The 22,941-nt window shown below is 35.8% G+C and overlaps 2 protein-coding genes across 2 annotated transcripts; both read left to right on the plus strand.

Annotated features, from left to right (window-relative positions):
* The first annotated feature begins 1,130 nt into the window (after positions 1–1,130).
* LOC143399788 (vomeronasal type-1 receptor 3-like) lies at positions 1,131–2,054 on the plus strand. The gene has a single exon (XM_076856786.1). The coding sequence runs from the start codon at positions 1,131–1,133 to the stop codon at positions 2,052–2,054; it is 924 nt and encodes a 307-aa protein (XP_076712901.1).
* Positions 2,055–20,306: 18,252 nt separating this feature from the next.
* LOC143399793 (vomeronasal type-1 receptor 3-like) lies at positions 20,307–21,245 on the plus strand. The gene has a single exon (XM_076856800.1). It carries the CDS (start codon positions 20,307–20,309, stop codon positions 21,243–21,245), a length of 939 nt encoding a protein of 312 aa, XP_076712915.1.
* The last annotated feature ends 1,696 nt before the right edge of the window (positions 21,246–22,941 follow it).

Consider the following 22,941-nt stretch of genomic DNA (forward strand, 5'->3'; position numbering starts at 1 on the left):
CAGTTGTGTTTTAGAATGTTTAATAATTGTGAAATTGAATTCATTTTATTTTATATTTTCCATTTATAAACAAATATTAACTTTCTCTATAATTAATGGTAATTTAGTCTCCCTTCTACAAGAATTTATCATCCTATTCATGTTCCATGTACCATTGCTTAGCACACAAGGTTAAGATGGAAAAGATTCTCTTCCTTTAATTCCAACACAGAATGAGTTGTACATTCAGTCAATTCCATTTCATTGGATATAAGTATTTTTTTTTTTAAAGAAAGAGTGAGGGAGAGTGAGAGAGAGAGAATTTTAATATTTATTTTTTAGTATTTGGCGGACATAACATCTTTGTCTGTATGTGGTGCTGAGGATCGAACCGGGGCCGCACGCATGCCAGGCGAGCGGCTACCGCTTGAGCCACATCCCCAGCCCAGGTTATAAGTATTTCTTTAGGGTTTTACTAAGTTCACAGACTCTATGTCCTCTTTTGAATTATTTTAGGTGGTGTTTGCCTATAAATGAAGCTTTTAGATTTAAGTGGATAGCTGGGAACATAGCTCAGCTGGTAGAGTGCTTGTCTTGCATGCAAAAGGCCCTGGGGTCAATCCCCAGCTACCAAAACAAAACAAAACAAAACAAAAAGATTTAAGTGGAAAATTGTCAAACACATTAGTAAAAAAAAAAGTACGACCATTATTTAAAATATTGACAAGATACACAAAATCATAAAATGTATGTAGAGTTTTAGGAGAACATACTGGGTTAAGTAAATTTTCAGCTCCTGACTGACTCTATAAGGCGGGGACTTTGGAAAAGTTATTCAAGTTTTCTGTGCCTAAGATCTTCTCACTTATTAACTGAGAATGATGAAGTGTTTACTTCATAAAATTGTTGTAAAAGTTATATGTAAAGTATTAAAAGATTACTATACTTGTTGCATAAAATGATATAATAGTATTCTTTATGTTTTTCTTCTAATAGCAAATCACTTAGAGAAAGGAATATGATAAGAAATTATTGATTGGAAACAAAGGTAGGGGACAATAGTGGATCTGGGTTGCCCAAATAAAACAGATCTCATGTTTTCCATGCAGGATCCCCTCAGCGAATGGAACCATCAATTCTTGGAAACTGCCATGGCCTCCGGTGATTTGGTGATAGGAATGGTCTTCTTATCGCAGACCATAATTGGATTCCTGGGGAATTTCTTTCTTCTCTGCCATAATTTCCTTTATCTTACCAGATGTCCTGTAAGGCCCAAGGATTTGATTCTCAAGCACTTGACCTTGGCTAACTTCTTGGTCATATTCTGTAAAGGAGTCCCACAGACCATGTCTGCTTTTGGGGCAACACATTTCCTCAGTGATACTGGATGCAAACTTGTTTTCTATGTTCACAGAGTCGGCAGGGGTGTGGGCACTGGCATCACCTGCCTCTTGAGTATCTTCCAGGCCATCATGATCAGCCCTAGGAACTTCAGGTGGGCAGAGATGAAACCGCAAGCTTCCAGATACATGGGGCCCTCCAACATCCTGTGCTGGATGCTAAACATGCTGTTGAACATCAGTGTTCCTATGTATGTTGGCAAGTGGAACAGCAAAAACACCACAAATAAAATAGATTATGGATACTGTTCTGCAGTAATTGATAACAGAGTCACGGGTGTGCTACTTATAGCACTATTGTCATCCTATGATGTTTTGTGTCTGGGACTGATGGTCTGGACCAGTGGCTTCATAGTTCTCATCCTCTACAGGCACAAGCGGCAGGTCCGACACCTCCATAGCGCCACCCTCTCCCCAAGATCCTCCCCTGAGACTAGAATCACTCAAAACATCCTTGTCCTAGTGGGTACCTTTGTATCATTTTACACTCTCTCTTGCATTTTTTCACTATTTTTGGCTCGTTTAAATGATCCAGGTTGGTGGCTGGTGAACAGCTCTGCCTTGATCACTGCTTGCTTTCCTACAGTCAGCCCCTTTGTTCTCAGGAGCCGTGACCCCAGGATATCCAGGCTCATCTTTACCTGCTGCGGAGGGAGTATGCTATCCTCTAAATGATCCAAGTAGCTCTAGATTTTACATGTTTTTTATTTTTCTTTTTTCACTTTTTCATTTGTACCAGGGATTGAACCCAGGGTGCTTAACCACTGAGCCACACCCCAAGCCCTTTATATATATATATATATATATATATATATATATATATATATATATATATTATTATATTCAGGGTCTTGCTAAGTTGTGTAGGGCCTCACTAATTTGCTGAGCCTGGTTTTGAACTCAAGATCCTTCTGCCTCAGCCTTCCGAGCTGCTGGGCTTACAGGTGTGTGCCACTATGCCTGGTTTATCTTTTTCAATCGCACCATTCAATTCTTCTTTCCTTCAGAGGTCTAAGCACAAGAGGTCTAAGCTGACTTTGAACTCTTGATCCTTCTGTCTCAGCCTCCCAGGTCACTGGGATTACAGGCATGCATCACTGTGCCTGGCTAAAGATGAGCAATATTTTTATAAATAATTCTAACTTTGTAGCATTGAAAAATGAAAATGCTCCATACTAAACTTTTGAACTGCTTCGATTTAGTGTTGTGATGGGGAAATACAGTAACTGCAAATTTCTTTTTCTTTTTTTTGGTGGGGTGGGGGTGGTTTACCAGGGCACTCAACCACTGAGCCACATCCCCAGCCCTACTTTGTCTTTTATTTAGAGACAGGGTCTTACCGAGTTGCTTAGCTACCCCGCTTTTGCTGAGTCTGGCTCTGATCTTGCGATCCTCCTGCCTCAGCCTCCTGAGTCATTGGGATTACAGGCATGCACCACCACACCTGACATGACTGCAAATTTGTACTCCACTTGAGTAGGAGAAGATGCCCTGACAACCTAAGTGCTAGATTTCAAACCTGGGAATATATTCTAAAAAAATCAAAAACTAGTCTAAATGCAAGTAACATATAATAATAAATATAATGAAAGTTATAATAAGTTTTTAAAGGAATAAAATGAAAAAAAATTAAAACCTAGTGATGAAGTAGAACTGATGAAATATTAAGAAAATGTGAAAAGATACATTTAAACAATATGAAGGACAAACAATATTTAATACTATTCATATGAATTTGTTTATATATCTAGGGAACAGTAGGAAGAAGTTTATGTTAATAAATGAGAAAGTTAGGAAATAGTGATACAGGATACCAAATTTGAATTAAAACAAATTAGAAAGTGGAAAAATGTTTGGAGGTATTAACCAAAATTTTTGACTGTTTTAAAAGGCTCTTTTTCCATATTATTAAGATTTAAGATTCATTCTTTCAACTTCTTTCTTTCTTCCTTTCTGACTCATACTGGAGATTGAACCCAGGGGTACCACTGAGCCACATCCTCAGCCCTTTTTTGTATTTTATTTTGAGGGAGGGTCTCACTGAGTTGCTCAGGGCTTCACTACATTGCTGGGGCTGGTCTAGAACTCATGATCCTCTTGCCTCAGCCGCCCAGGTCACTAGGATTATAGTATCACCTTTTTTTTAGTTTTTGTTTTGAGACAGGGTCTTACTAAGTGGCTGAGGCTTGTCTCAAATCTGTGATCTTCCTGCCTCAACCTCCTGGGCCACTGGGATTGCAGGCATGTGATGCCACATCTGGCTCCTCTTTTTTTCCCCCCATGTTCAAATCTTATAAAGTTACTATTTAATGTCAACATTTTTCTTGCTGCCTATTTTGTGTCTGCTTTTTAAAATTGTAATTTATTCAATTGTAAGATTGATGGGTTTCTCCGTGACATTTCCACAGATGCATATATTGTGATTTCTTTTCATCCAACCTTCCTAGTACCCACCCTTGTCCTTCTCTTTCTCTCTGTCACCTCAGCCATTTTCCCTTCCCTATGAATCTCTCTTCTACTTCCAGGTAATCATTCAATTTTTTTTTTTTAAGTTTTCACATATGACAGAAAACATGAAATACATGTCTTCCTGTGTCTGGCTTATTTTGCTTAACATGAGGACCTTCTGTACCATCCATTTTTCTACAAATGACATGATTTTATTGTTCTTTATGGCTGAATAATACTCCATTGTGTCTGTATATTTCTTTATCTATTCATCTGTTAATAGACATCTAAGCTGATCCCAAATTTTGGAAATAGTGAATATTTCTGCAATAAACATGGGTTTGGAGGGATCTCTTTTGTTTGCTGACTTCAATTCCTTCATATATATACCTAGGAATGGGATAGCTGGATCAAATGGTAGTTCCATTTTTAGCTTTTTGAGTAATATTCATCCTGTTTCCCACAGTGGCTTTACAAATTTACATCCCCCCATGACAGTATATAAGGGTTCATTTCAATCCATATCCTTACAGTATTTATTTTTGTTTTTTGTGCTTTTTAAAAATGGTCATCCTGTCTGGCCTAAGAATATCACTGTAGTTTTGATCTGTATTTTTCTAATGACTAAAGATGTTGAACATTTTTTCATTTATTTATTAGTCATTTGTATTTCTTATTTTGAGAAGTGTCCATTTAGACTGGAACCCCATTTCTTTTTCTTTTTTTCTTTTTTTTTAATTTCAAGCTTTCTTTTTTTAAAAAATATCTTTATTTTATTTATTTTTATGTGGTGCATGAGGATCGAACCCAGGGCTTCACGTGTGCTAGGCAAGCGATCTACCACTGAGCCACAACTCCAGTCCGGAACCTCATTTCTTGATTGGGTTATTTGTTATTTTGTTATTAATATTTTTAGGGTATTAATCTGTCAGATGAATGGCTGGCAAAGATCTTCTCCCATTTGGTAGATTGTCTCTTTACCCTATTGATTATTTCTCTTGCTGTGAACAAACTTTTTAGTTTGATAAAATTCACCTTATCAGTTCTTTATTCCTGAGCTATTGGAATCCTATTCAGGAAATATATTTGTGCTAATATATTCTTCTGTTTTCCTCTACTACTTTCAAAGTTTCAGGTCTTATAATAAATTTTAATAAACTCAACTCAAGTTTTTCAAGTTTGAGTTGAGTACAGTACAGGTGAGAAGCATCTGGTTTCAGTTTTCTATATATAGATTTTCCCATACCATTTGTTGAAAAGGCTATCTCTCCTCCAGTGTTTGTTTTTGGCACCTTTATCAAGAATCAGTTGGCTATAGATGCATGGGTTTATTTCTGGGTCTACTATTCTATTCCTTTGGTCCATATTCCAATACCATACTGTTTGTTCCTGTTGCCCTGCAGGACATTTAGAAACCAGTATTATGGTACCTACAGCATTGCCCTTTATGTTAAGGATTGCTTTGTCTATTGGGGTCTTTAGTGCTTCCATATAAATTTTAGGATAGTTTTTCTTCTAGTTCTGTGAGAATATTTCACCTGTGGAATGAAACCAACTTAGTCAAGATGTATGATGTTTTTGATGTGTTGTTAAATTTGATTTTCAAGTATTTGAGAATTCTTGCATGTATGTTTATCAAGGATGTTGGCATATAGTTTTCTTCTTTTGTTGTGTTCTTAACAGGTTTTGAGAGCAGGTAGTATTGGATTTGTAGAATGAATTTGGAAGTGTCCCGTCCTTTTCTATTTCATGAAATAGTTTGAAAAGTACTGGTACCAGTTATTTAAAAAATCTGGTGAGATTCAGCAGTGAAACTGTGGAGTCCTGAGCTTTCCTTTGAGACATATTTTATTGCTGTCAATTTTATTGTTTGTTATTGATCTGTTTAGGTTTTTATATACTCTTGGGCCAATTTTTATAGGTCATATGTACGTAGAAATTTGCCCTCTTTGTGTACATTTTCAAGTTTTTCAGAACATAATTTTTCAAGAAATATTCCATAACGATCACCTGGGATTCAGTAATATCTCTTATAATACTCCTTTTTCACTTTTAATTTAATTTATTTATTTATTTTCTCTCTTTTCATGAGTTTGGCTAAGGGTTTGTTTTTCTTGTTTTGTTGATCCTTTACATTGTTCTTTTAGTCTCTATTTCATTTTGATCTTTAATATTTCTTTCTTTCTACCAATTTTTGGGACTGGTTTGCATCATTAGGTTGTTTATTTGAGATCTCTTCCTCTCTTTCTTTAAATGTAATATTCAGAGGTAAAAACTTCCTTGTTTGTTTTGCTTTTGATGTATCCCACAGATTCTGGTATATTGTGTTTCTATTTTCATTTGATCCTAAGAATTTAAAAAAATTTCCTCAGGTTTATTCAATGATCAACTGTTTGTTCAAAAGTGCATTATTTAATGTCCATGTGTTCATATAGTTTTCTTTTTATAATTTAATTTTTTTAGTTTCTTTTTTTCTCTTGCATTTGATTTCTATTTTCATTCCATTATGATATGATAGGATGCAAGAAATTTATTCTTTTTGTGTGTGTGCATGTTTTTTCAGACTTGGTTTATGGCCTAAATATGATATAATTTACAAAAAAATCCATGAGCTGATTTAAAAAAAGTATATTCTGAAGCTACTTGATGGAATATTTTATAGGTGTCTGTTAAGTCTTTTGGTCTATAATGTTATTTTTATTTATTTTTTTAAATAATTTTTTTAATCTTTATTTATTTTTATGTGGTGCTGAGGATTGAACCCACAGCCTTACACATGAGAGGCAAGCACTCTACCACTGAGCTACAACCCAAGCCCAATATAGTGTTATTTAGCTCTGATGTGTCTGGATGATCTACCTAGTGGTGGGAATGGGGTATTGAAGTCACCTACTATTATTATGTTGGGGTGTTTCTCTCTTCTTTAAAGTCCAGTAAGTGTTTGTCATATTAAATTGGGTGTTCCAACATCTGTTGCATATATATTCACAATTATTATATCCTCTTGATGTATTGTTCCTCTATCAATATGTCATGACCTTTGTGTCTAATAACTGAATTGAAGTATGTTTTGACTGATATGAGTATGGCTACTCTTGCTTGCTTTCTGATTCCATTTTCTTGGAATATCATTTTCATCCCTTCACTTTCTGTCTACATATATATTTGCCTGTAAGGTGAGTTTCTTGCTAGCAGCAAACTGTCGGGCCTTGATTTTTAATCAGCTAGTCTTCATCTTTTATTTGGAACATTAAAACCATTTGTACTCAGGGTTATTATTGAAAGGTATGTACTAGTTTCTGTCTTTTTGTTCCTGTCTGGTTGTTTTAAACCATCTATGTTTATTCTCTCTCCTTCACTCATTAGAAGTTTGATAGTTTACTGAATTAATAATATTTGAATCTCTTTCCTAATTCTCATTTGCTTATCTATTCTTCCAGTGAGATTTATTCTTCTTCCTGCCTTCATGATGCTGTTTATCATTCTTCCTCTTCTAAATATAGAATTCCTTTATTTATCTTCTGTAATGCTAGTTTAGTATTCATGAATTCCTTTAGTTTGTGCTTGTCTTAGAAAATCTCTTTGGATTTGAAGAATAACTTTTCTGGATATAGTAATCTAGATTGGCAATTATTTTCTTTCAGGATTTGAAACACATCATTCCATGCTTTCCTGATGTTTAGAGTTTCTGCTGAGAAATCTACTGTTACACTAATGAGTTTCTGTTACATGTGACTTGGTGCTTCTCTTGAAGGTTTTAAGACTTTTTCTTTGTTCTATACTTTTGCAGTTTAACTATAATGTGTCTTTTCTGGTCATCTCTATTTGGAGTTCTAAATGCCTCCTGTACATGGTTTTCTTTTCTTTTTAAATATTTTTTAGATGTTGATGGACCTTATTTTATTCATTTAATTATATGTGGTGCTGAGAATAGTGTCTCACATATGATAGGCAAGTGCTCTACCACTGAGCCACAACCCCAAACCCTATGATTTTCTTATCTTTCCCAATATTTGGGAAATTTTCTACTATCTCGCTGAATACATTTTCTATTTTCAACTATTTATAGGTTTGGCTATTTAACTGTGTCCCATAGATCTTGTATATTCTGTTCATTTTTTTCTTTATTACTGTCTGAATGTGATAATTCATCAATCTTGTCTTTAAGCCATGTTATCCTTTTTTTCTGATTGATCTAATCTTGTGGTAGGGCTTTCCATTGTTTTTTTTTTTTTTTCTTTTTAAATTTGCTTTATTGAGCCTTCTATTTCCAAGATTTCTTTTTGATTCTTTTCCAGAATTTCAATCTCTTTATTGAATTACTCTTTCATATTCTACATTTTCTTCCTTAATACATTCAGTTGTTTATTTGCATTCTCTTTAAACTCATTATTTGTTTTTTTTTTAAAGAGAGAGGGAGAGAGGGAGAGAGAGAGAGAGAGAGAGAATTTTTAATATTTATTTTTTAGTTTTTGGCGGACACAACATCTTTGTTTGTATGTGGTGTTGAGGATCGAACCCGGGCTGCCTGCATGCCAGGCGAGCGCGCTACCGCTTGAGCCACATCCCCAGCCCTCATTATTTGTTTTTAATATAATTCTTTTGAATTCTGTGTCCTGAATTTCACCCACCTTGATATATCTGGAACCAATTACTGGAAAGTTACTAACTTTTGGAGGAGTCATATTGCTTTGTTTTTTTCATATTTCTTGTATTTCTATGTTGAAATTTATGCATCAGTTCTACTTTTATGTGAGGCCCTCCTTTAGGGAGATGCTGTACCCTGGGAAATCAGTGTGTTGTGTAGTGCTGATTTTAATTGAAAGTGACTGTCTTAGTGTAGTTCCCCTATGGCTTCTTTGGCTTTGATTAGTGACACAGTGAGTGCTGTGTCAGAGTCTGAATGACCCACTTTTTCTGTAGGTCTCACAAGAGTGGGGAGCCCCTGGAAGTTCAGGCAGGGGTGTTGTAGACCACATAGATATGGGGGTGGTAGGGACGTGGCATGAGGTCACAGCTATCTGTACTAAAGGAGGGGAGCAGTGGTGTGTCCCATGTGCACTCAACTCCAATGATTCTGAAATTTCCAAGACTTGGTTCTCTTGCATAATGACACACCATGGCTTATTCCTTGCAAGCTCTTGCAGCTGGCTTCCTAAGTTGCCAGTCCTAAAGAAAAAGTAGTCTTCAATCACCCATTACAGACCAGTTTCACACTGAGTAGAGTTCTCAGCAGTTTTGTTTCAGAAGATGTCCCCCAGAGCCAAAGTAGCATTCAAGGCTTCTGGAGTGTCTCAGGGCTTCATAAACAAGCCCAAGAAAAATAGTTGTGAGAATAGAGAAATTCAGGACTCTGCCAGCTAGGACCTTCCCGGAGGGCTCTTCATAAGCCAGAAACATCATGGTCTTTTGGAGGCAGCAGTTTTGGGGATGTTGGCATATTCATGATCTGGACACTTCCCATGCTGCTCCTTATCTGGTGAAACATGCAAATTGTCACCAGTACAGGTTCAGGATTTCTCTCTTATTCACAGCTCCCTGACGCTCACTGGACTAATTGAGCCAAATTGTCTTCCTTTGTTGTTCCAGACACAAAGTGAAAGAATGTTACATGGAGAATCATTTCCATACAATATTATTCATCTTCTTTATAAGGCAGTGAGAAATGCTATTATTAATACTTCTTATTTTATAGTCTATTCATAAAAGCATTCTTCTCATAATGTACTTAAAGACATGCTATCTAAATTGGACCTTTGTGAGCAATGGCCTCATTTTCTATGTTGTTTATTCATTTGTTGATTTGCACTTGTTTTTGTTATTTCACTATATCACTTCTACTAGTTGCATACCCCAATTCTATTTTATCCTGCAAAATACAACTAAATAACACCGTCAATACTGGATCTACTTTCTCATCTCCTAGGCAATTCATGGGCCCTTCAACTCCCAGGTGTCTTCTCATGATTTATGTGTTTTTCTTTCAGAGTGTATTTTTCTGCATTTCTTAAGTCTTTTTTAAAAAAATTATTTCATACCTAACTTCTCTTTAATGTTTTATAGTTTCTTGTTTTTTCTATGCTAGATTGTTTCCTTTAGAATAAACATTGAGCTGTGTGTCCTCACTTGACCTATTCTATCTACAAAGGTTTGAATCTCTAAAATGCTCTACATGGTTCTTTAGCAAATATATCATTGTTGAGAGTTTTTCAGATTAATCTATGGAGTTTGATCTTTTATTTTTACAGTTTATAAGTAGTTATTTTATATTCTGAGGTTGGTATATTTGACAGCTGAAGGATTAAGAGTCTAAATCTTAATCTTTAGCTAAATCTTAATCTAAAGCTTTAGTTTGCTGACTGTAATCAATGCTGGCTGATGTCCTTGTGTGTTGAGTGAACAGTGGCAGTGAGCTCCTTCTTGTATGATTTTTAAAAATTATTATTTTTTAATTATAGTTGGACATAATACCTTTATTTTATTTATTTTTATTGGTCCTGAGGATTGAACTGAGTGCCTCACATGTGCTAGGAAACCACTCTACCACTGAGCCACAGCTCCAGCTTCTCTTGTATGATTTTAATGTGAGGATAACCTGAGGTCTCACTTTAATGATCTTTTTCTGCAAAGAACTGCACTGGCTCTGCTTCTAGTCATGTGAGGTGACACCACACTGAGTGGCCTTATTTTCCTTTCCATGAGTCTAAATTAAATGGAGAATCTCTAATTCATTTCCTTTAAGTTGTTGAAAACCTAAAGCAAATACTTTCATTTTCAGACTGCTACTGGCCTCTGTTCTTTGTTCACCTAAAATTTGTTAAGTGTTTATAACTCACTTCCTTAGAGATTTCTCCTAGGACAAACTGTTCAAATTCAGGGATGGGATTGAAGTGATACTTATAAAATATTTTATCATTTATCGGGATAAAGTTATTTAAAATATGCAATCCTCCATATTTTCAAGAATGGAAGTGTCCCTTTTCATTTCTTTGATTTAATACAAATGTTATTTTGGGGGATTGAAAACAAAATGAATTTTCAAATCAAACACATGAAATTGCTATTATATTATAAGAAGAAGAAAGAAAAGGGATAGCCTGCAGACTGTCATACACGTCTACGCTTGGGAGATGAAAGAGAAAGGAAGAAGCAAGACTAGGCAGAGGGACCTTCTTCCCAATACCATATGGAGGGGCTAATCCTCTGGTGCCACTTGCACCTACTGAATTAGAAAATCTGAGTAAATTCCAGAAATCTCACTGTTCACTAAGTGCCTCCCCAGATAATTCTAATCCATGGTAAAGTTTGAGAACTATTGATTTAGAAAAATGTATATAAAAATTAGTAGAAACAAACAACAAAAGTGATAATTATACTTATATTTAAAAATAAATGGAAACAACAAAAAAAGTGAAACAGGGCTGGGGATGTGGCTCAGCAGTAAAGCGTTCACCTTGCACATGTGAGATCCTCAGCACCACATTAAAAAAAAAAAGTGAAATAAAGGTATTGTGTCCAACTACAACTAAAAAATAAAATATTTTTTAAAAAAGTGAAACAGTTGTCCAAAGAATATGTGTTAATGTGGAATTAAAAAAATGTTGAATACAAACTACCTCTTGAAGGGAAAAAGAGGAATTTAGTTTTTAATACCAGGATCAAAAAGTTTAAGGATTGCCAGGCACAGTGGTGCATGCCTGTAATCCCTATGGTTCGGGAGAATGAGGCAGGAGGAATGGAAGTTCAAAGCCAATCTCAGCAAAAACGAGGTGCTAAGAGACTCAGTGAGACCCTGTCTCTAAATAAAATACAAAATAGGGCTGGGGGTGTGGCTCAGTGGTTGAGTGCCCAAGTTCAATCCCTGGTACAAACAAATGAACAAGACGCAACCATATACTATTTATGAAAGACTTGCCTTACAGGCAAGACATCCACAGACTAAAGGTGAAAAATGAAAAAAGATATACCATGAAAATGAAGACTGAAAGCAAGCAGGGGTAGCTACTGTTCATATCCTACAAAGTAGACTTCAAGCCAAAATTAATTATATAAGACAAATAAGGTCACTTCATACAGTTAAAAGAATCATCCAGCAGCAAGAATGAATGATTGTAAATGTTTGTGCCCCAAATTTTGGTGCATCTATGCACATAAAACAAAATCTATTCTATATAAAGATTCAAAATCTATTCTATATAAAGATTCAAATAGATTCCAATACAATAATATTGGGTGATTTCAACACAGCTCTCCCACCAATAGATAAGTTGCTCAAACAAAGACGAAGTAAAGATTCTTCAGAACTGAAAAATACTATTAACCAAATTGACTTAATAGACATCAATAGAATATTTCATGCATCAACAACTGAATTCACTTTCTTCTCAACAGCATATGGAACGTTCTCTACAATAAACTATATTTTAGGACACAAAGAAAATATTAGCAACTGCAAAAAAAATAGAATTTTTTTTTTGCATCTTATCAGACCATAATGGAATTAAGTTAGAAATCAATAATAAGATTAAAAAACAGGGGAGGGTGGGGTCATAGCTCAGTGGTAGAGTGCTTGCCTAGCCCATGCAAGGCACTGGGTTTGATTCTCAGCACCACACAGAAATAAAATAAAGATATTGTGTCCATCCACACTAAAAAACAAACAAACAAAAAAAAATGGGGGGCTGGGGTTGTAGCTCAGTGAGGGAGTGCTTGCCTTGCATGTGGAAGGCACTGGGTTTGATCCTCAGCACCACATAAAAATAAAATAAAGGTATTGTGTCCATCTACAACTAAAAATATTTTTTAAAAATCCAGCATTTTAACACATGGGGATTGAATAATGTGTTTTTGAATGAGAAATGGTCATGGAAAAAATTGGAATAAAAAAAAAATTTGGCAGTACTGGGGACTGAACATAGGGCCTTGTACATGCTAGGCAAGCACTCTACAACTGAGCCATATCCCCAACCCCTAGAATAAAAAAAAATTAGAAACAAACCAAGATACAACATATTGAAGTCTTTGGGATAGAATGAAGAAAGTTCTGAGGAACTTTAATGTAGCATTGAGTGCCTACATTAAAAAAAAAGATCCCAAATAAATAATCTAATGTTATACCTCAAGGTCCTAGAAAAGCAAGAACAAACTATTTCCAAAATCAGTAGAAGTTAGGAAATAATTAAGATAAGAACCAAAAATGAATGAAACTGAAAATAAAAAACCAACAATACAAAGGACCAATGCAACAAAGAGTTGGTTCTTTCAAAAGATAATCAAGATGGATAAAACCTTAACCAAACTAGCCAAAAGAGAAAACTCAAATCAACAATATTAGAAATGAAAAAGGAGATATCACCGCAGACATTTATGAAATCCAGAGAATCATTGGTAACTGTTTAAAAAATGTATACTGCAATGAACTGGAAAATCTAGAAGATACTGATAACTTTTTAGACACAGCTGACCTACCCAAATTGAACCTAGAGAATATAGAAAACTTAAACTTACCAACATCAAGCAATGACATTGAAGCAACAATTAAAAGCTTTCCAAGAAAGAAAAGTCAGGACCAGATGGATTCTCAGCCAAGTTTTACCAGAGCTTTAAAGAACTAATGCCAATCTTCCTCAAATTATTCCATGAACGAGAAAGGGAGGGAACACTCCCAAATTCATCCTATGAAACAAGTAGCACCCTGAAAGCAAAACCAGACAAAGATGCATCAAGGATAGAAAACTCTAGACCAATATCTCTGAAGAATATAGACACAAAATCCTTAATAATATCAGCAATCTGAATTCAAAACACATGTAAAAGATTATACACCATGATCCCGTGAGTTTCATTCCAGGAATGGAAGGTAGGTTCAATATACACAAATCAAAAATTCAAAAAATGCAATTCACCACATAAACAGAATTAAGGACAAAAATTAAAAGATGGTTTTAAAGATGCAGAAAAGGATTTTGACAAATCTAGAACCCATTTATGTTAAAAACTCTAAAGAAACCAGGGATAGAAGGAACTCATCTCAACATTATAAAGGCACTATATGACAAACCCAAAGCCAACATCATATTGAACAGGGAAAAACCAAAAGTGTTTCCTTTAAAATAACAAACAAGACAAGGATTTCCATTCTCACCACTCCTATTTAATATATATATATATATATATATATATATATATATATATAATTTTTTAGTTTTAGATGGACACAATATCTTTATTTTGTTTTTATGTGGTGCTGAGAATCGAACCCAGTGCCTCAGGCATGCTAGGTGAGTGTGCTACCACTTGAGCTTCATCCCCAGCCCTCAATATAGTTCTTGAGAGCAAAAAATTCAGGCAAAAGAAGGAAATTAAAGGGATACAAACAGATAATTTGATTATCTCTGTTTGCTGATGATATGATTCTCCATGTAAAAGACAAAAACAAAAACAACATCAACAACATTTCACCAGAAGACTTTTAGAGCTGATAAACAAATTCATCAAAGTAGCACGATATAAGATTAACATACAAAAATTAACAACTTTCCTATACTACAACTATGAATTTGCTAATAAAAAATCAGGAAAATGATTCTGTCCACGATAGCTGCCCCCCCACCAAAATTGGGAATAATTCTAACCAAGGAGGTGAAAGAACTCTTCAATGAAAACTATACAACACCAAAGGAAAAAAATGAAAATGACATTCAAAGATGGAAAGACCTCCAATGTTCTTACAGTCAATGCAGTCCCCATCAAAATACCAATGACATTCATCACAGAACTAGAAAAAATAGTCCTAAAACTCTTATGGAAGAATAAAATACCTAGAATAGTGAAGCAATACCGAGCAAGAAAAGTAATGCTGGAGGCATCACAATACTTGACTCTGAGTTATACAACAGAGCTATAGGAACAAACAGCATGATATTAGTATCAAAACAGACTTGAAGACCAATGAAATAGAATAAAAGACACAGAGACAAATCCACATAGATACAGTCAAACAATCCTTGACAAAGGTGTCAAAGCATACATTGGAGAAAAGACAGTCTTTTTAACAAATGATTTTGGGAAAACTGTATGTATATTAAAGCTAGATCCCTATCTCTCACCCTGCACAAAAAAATCCACTCAAGTGGATCAAAGACCTAAGAATTAGACTAGAAATACTGCAACTACTAGAACAAAACATAGGCTCAACACACCAACATATTGGTGCAGACGCTGATTTCCTTAATAAGAATCCTAAAGGTCAAAGAATAAAAACAAGAATCAATGAATGGAATGACTTTAAATTAAAAACTTCTGCACAGCAAAAGAAACAATTAAGAAGTGTGAAGAGAAAGTCTATAGAATGGGAGAAAATCTTTGCTAGATATTCCTTTTTTTTTTTTTTTTGGTACTAGAGATTGAACCCAGGGGTGCTTAACCACAAAGCTACATCCCCAGCCCTTTTTATTTTTTATTTAGAGATGCGGTCTTGCTAAGTTTTTTTTTTTTTTTTTTAAAGAGAGAGTGGAGAGAGAGAGAGAGAGAGAGAGAGAGAGAGAGAGAGAGAATTTTTTTTTTTTTTTAATATTTATTTTTTAGTTTTTCGGCAGGCACAACATCTTTGTTTGTATGTGGTGCTGAGGATTGAACCAGGGCCGCACGCATGCCAGGCAAGCGCGCTACCGCTTGAGCCACATCCCCAACCCGCGGTCTTGCTAAGTTACTTAGGGCCTTGCTAAGTTGTTGAGGCTGGATTTGAACTCATGATCCTCCTGCCTCAGCCTTCCAAGCTGCTGGGATTACAGGCATACACCAGTCAGTTATTCTTTCAACAAGAAATTAATATTCAGGACATATAAAGAACTAAAAAAAACTTAACACCAAAAGTAAAAAAAGAACAACACACACACAAAAAATAAGCAAATTAACTAAATCTTCTTTTCTGAAAAGAAGAAATGCAAATGGCCAACAAACACATGAAAAAATGTAAACATCCTTAGCAATCAGGGAAATGCAAATGAAAAACTATATTTATATTTCCTCTCACTCCAGTTAGAATGACAATCATAAAAAATACAAATAACAATAAATGCTGGTGGGGATGTGGGGAAAAAGCTATACTTATGCATTGTTGGTGGGACCATAAATTAGTACAACCACTTTGGAAAGCAGTATGGTAATTCCTCAAAAGACTAGGAATGGAACCACCATATGATCCAGCTATCCCACTCCATGGTATTTATCCAAAAGAATTAAAATCAGAGTACTACAGTGATACATGCATTCCAATGTTTATGGCAGCATAATTCACAATATCCAAGTTATAGAACCAGTCTAAGTGTCCCTCAAAAGATGAATAGATAAGGAAAATGTAATATATATAGACGTATGGAGTTTTACCTAGCCATGAAGAAGAATAAAATCACCTCATCTGCTGGTAAATGGTTGGAAGTGAAACAAACATGTGCTAAGTGAAACAAGCCAGATTCAGAAAACCAAGGGTTGAATGTTTTCTTTCATATGAAGAAACAAGGAATTTTTTAAAAAGGGGAATCATGAAAAGAATAGTGGAGTGAAGGAATGGAATTGTTGGGGAGGGAAATGACAGAAAGGGGAAGAGGAGGATCTGTGGATGCAATTGACCAAATTTATGTTATGTGCACATAACAATAATGTATCAATTAAAAGATTAATTAGTAGAAGGAAGTCCAATAGAGTAGTGGTAGGGGATGAGGGAAGGAGGAGGAGTGGGAAAAGGGGCAGTTCTGGGGATTGAAATGGAGCAAATTCTCTTATATGCATTCATGAATATGTCAAAATAAACCCTACAATTATGTAAAAGCATAACGCAATGAAGAATAAAAATAGAAAAGGAAAAAGTTATTTAAGGCATTCCTTCTTTTTATTTTGTCTTTATCTTGCATTTGATAAAATCTAAAGTTTAAGGTAATATATAAAGTAATAAGTTCATATCTAACTTGATGACTTCCTCCAATTGTTTTTTTCTTTAATAATTTTTTTTAGTTGTTGATGGACCTTTTTTTTTTTTTTTTTTTTTTTGTACCAGGGATTGAATTTACGGGCACTCCAACACTGTGTCACACCCCCAGCCCTATTTTGTATTTTATTTAGAGACAAGGTCTCACTGAGTTGCTTAGGGCCTAGCTAAATTGCTGAGGCTGGCTTTGAACTTGGAATCATCCTGTCTCAGCCTCCTGAGCTGCTGGGATTACAGACATGCACCACTGTGTCAGGTAATTCTTTTTTTATTAATACTTTTATTTTGTTTATGTAGTTTTTTTGGGATTGAACCTAGTGCCTCACCTGTGCTAGGCAAGCACTCTACCACTGAGCCACGACCCCACCTCTGGCCGTTCTTAATCTTAAAATTGAAATAGATTCTTCTTGTTTTCTTGCTTGCACTCATGTCCTTTGTGGATAACTGCAGTTCAAGTTCTTTAACTCAAGTTTTTGGATTTTTTTCTTCCCATTCCCTCCTCTTTCCATTTGGGCATCTCTTACAGTGGTGAATGAATGGTCCCATCTTAGCCTTACCTACTTTTATTGAAATGCTTCTGATATTTGCTTTTGATAATGATGTCTGCAGATAGGAAATTATATCAACCTATTTGACATGCTTAATCATAAAATATTTTATTTGAGGATACGCTCTTATGATTCATATTTACCCAAACTTAGATTTTCACCAGAAGAACATCTCAGGAAAACAGAGAATCCAGTAAGTCACATGGGCTTTGCTGTCAGTCCCTTTTGCTTCAGACTGACCTCAGCATTTTTTGCTTCCTCCTCGGGAGCCCTTGTCTGCCTCCAGGGATCACCAGACAGGAAAAAAAAAAAAAAAAAAAAAAAAAAAAAAGGAGCCTCCACCAAACAGTCTCATCTCTCTGGAGATGCTCATTAGAAAGTTGGGATTGCTTTTAGTAATTATTACGTAGGACAAAGTGTTTTCAAAATATCTTAAACCTCCCATGGGTAAAGTATCATTGATGCTTCAGGTAAAATGATAATTGCACTCCTGCAGAGAGATGAATTCAAAGGATCACAAACTTATATCTCAGAGCTGGCTGCTCCCTGCACACAGTCTGTCCTGACCATCACCCTGAGCCCACGAGCCTGGCAGCAGGAAGACAGCAGGTGAGTTTTTATTTTGATCTGTAACAGAATCTGCAAGAGAAGGAAGTATGTTTGGAGACACAGTAAGCATTCCTATCTGGAAAAGGGTCTAGAAATTGAACCAATTCCAAGCCCAGAAAGAAAGGAGGAAATAATTACTGAGTCGTGGGCTAAAATGGTAGAGAAAGACGGGAACTTCAAGAACATTCGCTGGTTCCTGATAGTTCTTAATTTAACACAATCCTCTCTTTGTGGTTACTGGCTTTTGTTGTATGAATCCACATAATTTGTTTAAATTTGTAAATTTGGTTATCAAATTGCTGGATAGTTTATGTTTTCTATAAAAGTAAAGGACAACATTTCCAGGAACAGAAGAGGTATTTGTGTACATTTCTATACTAATGTATTAGAAGTAGCTGATTAAATTATCTTCTATTCAGAAATTGTAAATATGGGGTCTTCACTTCTGGGCATATTATATTCTTAATGGAAACAGTAACTGTGTGGTGACAACATATTTGGTATCTATTCATTACGCTCAGACTATTTTTCTTTTTTAAATTTATTTTTATTTTTTAGCACTGGGGATTGACCCAAGGGATGCTCAACCTTTAAGCCACATCTTCAGCCCTTTTTATCTTTTGAGATAGGGTCTTGCTAATTTGCTTAAGACCTCACTAAGTTGCTGAGGCTGGCCCTGAACCTGTGATCAGCCTGCCTCAGCTTCCCAAGTAGCTGGGATTACAGGTATGCACCACCAGGCCCAGCTGAACTTAAGGTTTTTTTGTTTTTTTTTTAAAGTTTTTTTAGTTGTTGATGGATCTTTATTTATTTTTTTATTTATATGTGATGCTGAGAACAAAATTCAATGCCTCATACATGTGAGGCAAACACTGCCACTGAGCCACAACCCCAGCCCTGAACTTAAGTTTTTATATTAGAAGAAAAAGACATCAGACTACAGCAGTTTTATGAATTGAATTATTTTGTGATTATTTTATCTAGTTTCAAAAAAATGTTCTAATGGCCAGGTACAGTGGTGCATGCCTGTAATCCAAGGAACTCAGGAGGCTGAGGCAGAAGGATCACAAGTTTGAGGTCAGAAGTAGCAACTTAGTGAGATCCTAAGCAACTTAATGAGACCCTGTCTCAAAATAAAAAATAAAAAGGACTGGGGATGTGGCTCAGTGGTTAAGTTCCCCTGGGTTCAATCGTTCAATCCCTGGTACCAAAAATAAAAAAGACATTCTAATGCCATTCCCAGGCTCAATGCTTGTATTAGTATTATCTAAATGCATTTAGTGAATAATTTTCAGAACCCCTGATTTTCTTTTCCATAATGGTTTCACATTTTAATATACTTAATAGTTCTGACATGAAAATAATTTTATCTGCTATTTTTACATTCACAAGTACTAATGCTCTGTATAATTTAAAAAAATATTTATATTTTAATTTTAAGTGGATTTTTATTTTACATTTATGTGGTGCTGAGGAGCGAACTCAGTGCCTCAAGCATGCCAGGCGAGCGCTCTACCACTGAGCCACAACCCCCGCCCAATGCTCTGTATAATTAATGGTCATTTATTTTATCCTCTGTAATATAGCATCTCCTACTCAGTGTTTCATGTCCCCTTGCTTAGAACACAGTCATTTCATTGTGTGCTCCTTCTTGATGAAGACAGAATAAAGTCTCCTCTCTTTATTCCATCATGGAATCATTTATACACTCTGTAAATTCCATTCCCTCATTACAATTATTCATTCAGAATTATTCTAAAACTGCAGCCTCTATGTCGTACTGGGAGCTCTAAATCATAATGGATATTTTTCTATAATATAAGCAATTAGATTTAAATGATAATAGCCACATTCACAATTTTTTAAAAAAGTAAAAAAATTATCTAAAAACAGATAAGTACAAACATTTAAAATGTATAAAGTATTAGAAAACATAGCCACATTCAAGGTTTAGATAACACCCTGGTTAAGCACATTGTCAATTCTTGACTCTCCCTCTTACAGGGTGGTGGCTTAAGAAATGTCATCCATCTTACCTGTATCTAAAATCTCCACACTTATAGAGTGTGAATAATAGACTCTTATTTCATAAAATTATTAAGTTATTTGTAAAATACTAATGTAGTATATTTTTTAGTGGAGATACATACTACACATATGTATTTTTCTTTCTATAGGAAAGACTCTAGAGAAAATGGCTTTTGATAAGAAATATGGACTGAAGACAACACTAAGCAGGAAATATTGGATAACAGTTGCTCTAATAAAACAGACTTGATGTGCCCACGCAGAACCCTTTCACAGAAAATGGGAATATCAGTCACTGAAAAATGACACATGGCCTCCAGTGATTTTGCAATAGGAATGATCTTCTTATTCCAGACCATAGTGGGAATCCTGGGGAATTTCTTTCTTCTATACCATTATACTTATTTAGAACTCACCAGATACACAGTAAGGCCCACAGATTTGATTCTTAGGCACCTGACTGTAGCCAACTCCTTGGTCCTGCTCTCTAAGGGAGTTCCACAGACAATGGCTGCTTTCGGGTTGAAACATTTCCTCAATGATATTGGATGCAAACTTGTTTTTTATGTTCACAGAGTGGGCAGGGGTGTATGCATTGGCAACACCTGTCTCTTGAGTATCTTCCAGACCATCACGATCAGTCCCACGAATTCCTGGTGGGCAGAACTGAAACTTCAAACTCATAAATTCTTAGGCCCCTCCAATGTCCTGTGCTGGATCCTGAACCTGCTAGTAAGTATCATCATTCCCATGCGTGTGACTCATAAGTGGATCAACAAAAACAACACAAGAAAAATGGATTTGGGATACTGTTATGGGGTAGTTGACCACAGAATCACACATATATTACATAATATATTTTTATTATCCTATGATGTATCTTGTGTGGGACTCATGATCTGGGCGAGTGGCTCCATGGTTTTCATCCTGTATAGGCACCAGCAGAGGGTCCAACACATTCACAGCACCAACCTGTCCCCCAGATCCTCCCCAGAGTCCAGAGTCACCCAGAACATCTTAGTCCTTGTGATCACTTTTGTATCATTTTACACCAGCTCCCACATCCTGATATTGTATATGGTTCTTTTTCATAATCCTAGTTGGTGGCTGGTGAGCACCTCGGCACTGATCACAGCTTGTTTTCCAACAGTCAGCCCCTTTGTTCTCATGATCCGTGACCGCAGGATCCTCAGGATCAGTTCTGCCTGCCTCAGAAGGAGCATACCACTCCGTACTCTGTTCACATAGATGTATGTTTTACGTGGTGCGTCTTGGTTTTCATAATATGCAGGCGTTCATTCTCTCATCGAAGGTGGTTAAACCCACATTATTGAGTAGTCACCTAAGAAAGAATGTATGAGCAACAAAGTGAGTCTAATTCTTAGAATTCATCACGCGGTAGGAACTAAATATTTTGCAAAGTGGTTTCAAAATTTTCATGATATTAAATGTTGCAGTGGAGCTGGCTCATGCCAATAATTTCGGTGGCTTGGGAGGCTGAGGCAGGAGGATCACGAGTTCAAAGCCAGCCTCAACAAAGACAAGATGCTAAGCAACTCAGTAAGACCCTATCTCTAAATAAAATACAAAATAGGGATGGGGATGGGGCTTCAGTGGTCAAGTGCCTCTGAGTTCAATCCCAGGTACCAAAAAAAAAAAAAAAAAAAAAAAAAAAAAAAGTTGCAGTGGAGAAGTTCAGAAGACAACATTTAATTTATAAAATGGGGGGGCTGGGGATGTGGCTCAAGTGGTAGCACGCTCGCCTGGCATGCATGCGGCCCAGGTTCGATCCTCAGCACCACATACAAACAAAGATGTTGAGTCCGCCAAATACTAAAAAATAAACATTAAAAAAAATTATAAAATGGGGCCTTTGATAATTTGGGAATAATGCAAAGCTTTTATGAGAATTTAACATTGCAACCAACTAATTAAAAATATTCTAGAATCAACTGGGAACACACATAAAAAGAATTGAATGAGGGGCTGGGGTTGTGGCTCAGCAGTAGAGCGCTAGCCTAGCACATGCAAGGTGCTGGGTTCGATCTTCAGCACCATATAAAAACGAATAAATAAAAAATAAAGATATTTTGTCCAACTACAACTAAGAAAAAAAATTTAAAAAATGAAGAATTGAATGACAGAAAAGCCTGAGTGATAAACTCAGTCCAGAAAGTGAGAAGGACAACGAATGACTCAATAGCAAATGTCCTTTGATGGAGATGAAAGGGAAATCATGCATGAAACGCTGCAGGATCTCAAAGACCGTGTCTTTTCAATGTACTTTAAAATGTGTGTTGTTGTTTTTTTCCTGTGTTGAAGGAACACAGTGTATTTCAAATTTTTTCAGATATAATAGACAAAATGACCTCAATGGAACAAAGTGAACATAAGAATCATATCAAGAGGTTTTAGTTAAAATTCAGTTCACAGTTGATAAATATGAATGTTACAAAGGAACCAACTGGTTTCTGGAACCTTCAAAAGTAAGCTATTCTTGGGCTGGGACTGCAGCTCAGTGGCAGAGCGCATGCTTAGCGTGTATGAGGCACTGGGTTCCATCCTTAGCACCATGTAAAAATAAACAAATAAAATAAAGGCATTTTCTCCATCTACAACTACAAAAAATAAAATAAAATAAAAAATAAAAAATGTAGGCTATTCTGTATTAAGCAATGATTCCAACTGGCCTGTTCAGGAGAAAGAAGGTAGGCCCCATATCCTGAGCTTTGGGAAATGAGTCTGTAGTGGAGGCTTTCATTATTTATAAAGAAGCAATGGACAAGATGTAAAGGGATGAGGCTCATGATTCCATTTTTTGTTGTTGTTGTTGTTGTTACAGATAGACACAATACCTTTATTTTATTTATTTGTTTTTATGAGGTGCTGAGAATGGGACCCAGTGCCTTGCACATGCTAGGCAAGCGCTCTACTTCTGAACCAC

Source organism: Callospermophilus lateralis, chromosome 1 (assembly GCF_048772815.1).
Source record: "Callospermophilus lateralis isolate mCalLat2 chromosome 1, mCalLat2.hap1, whole genome shotgun sequence".
Taxonomy (NCBI): Eukaryota; Metazoa; Chordata; class Mammalia; order Rodentia; family Sciuridae; genus Callospermophilus; species Callospermophilus lateralis.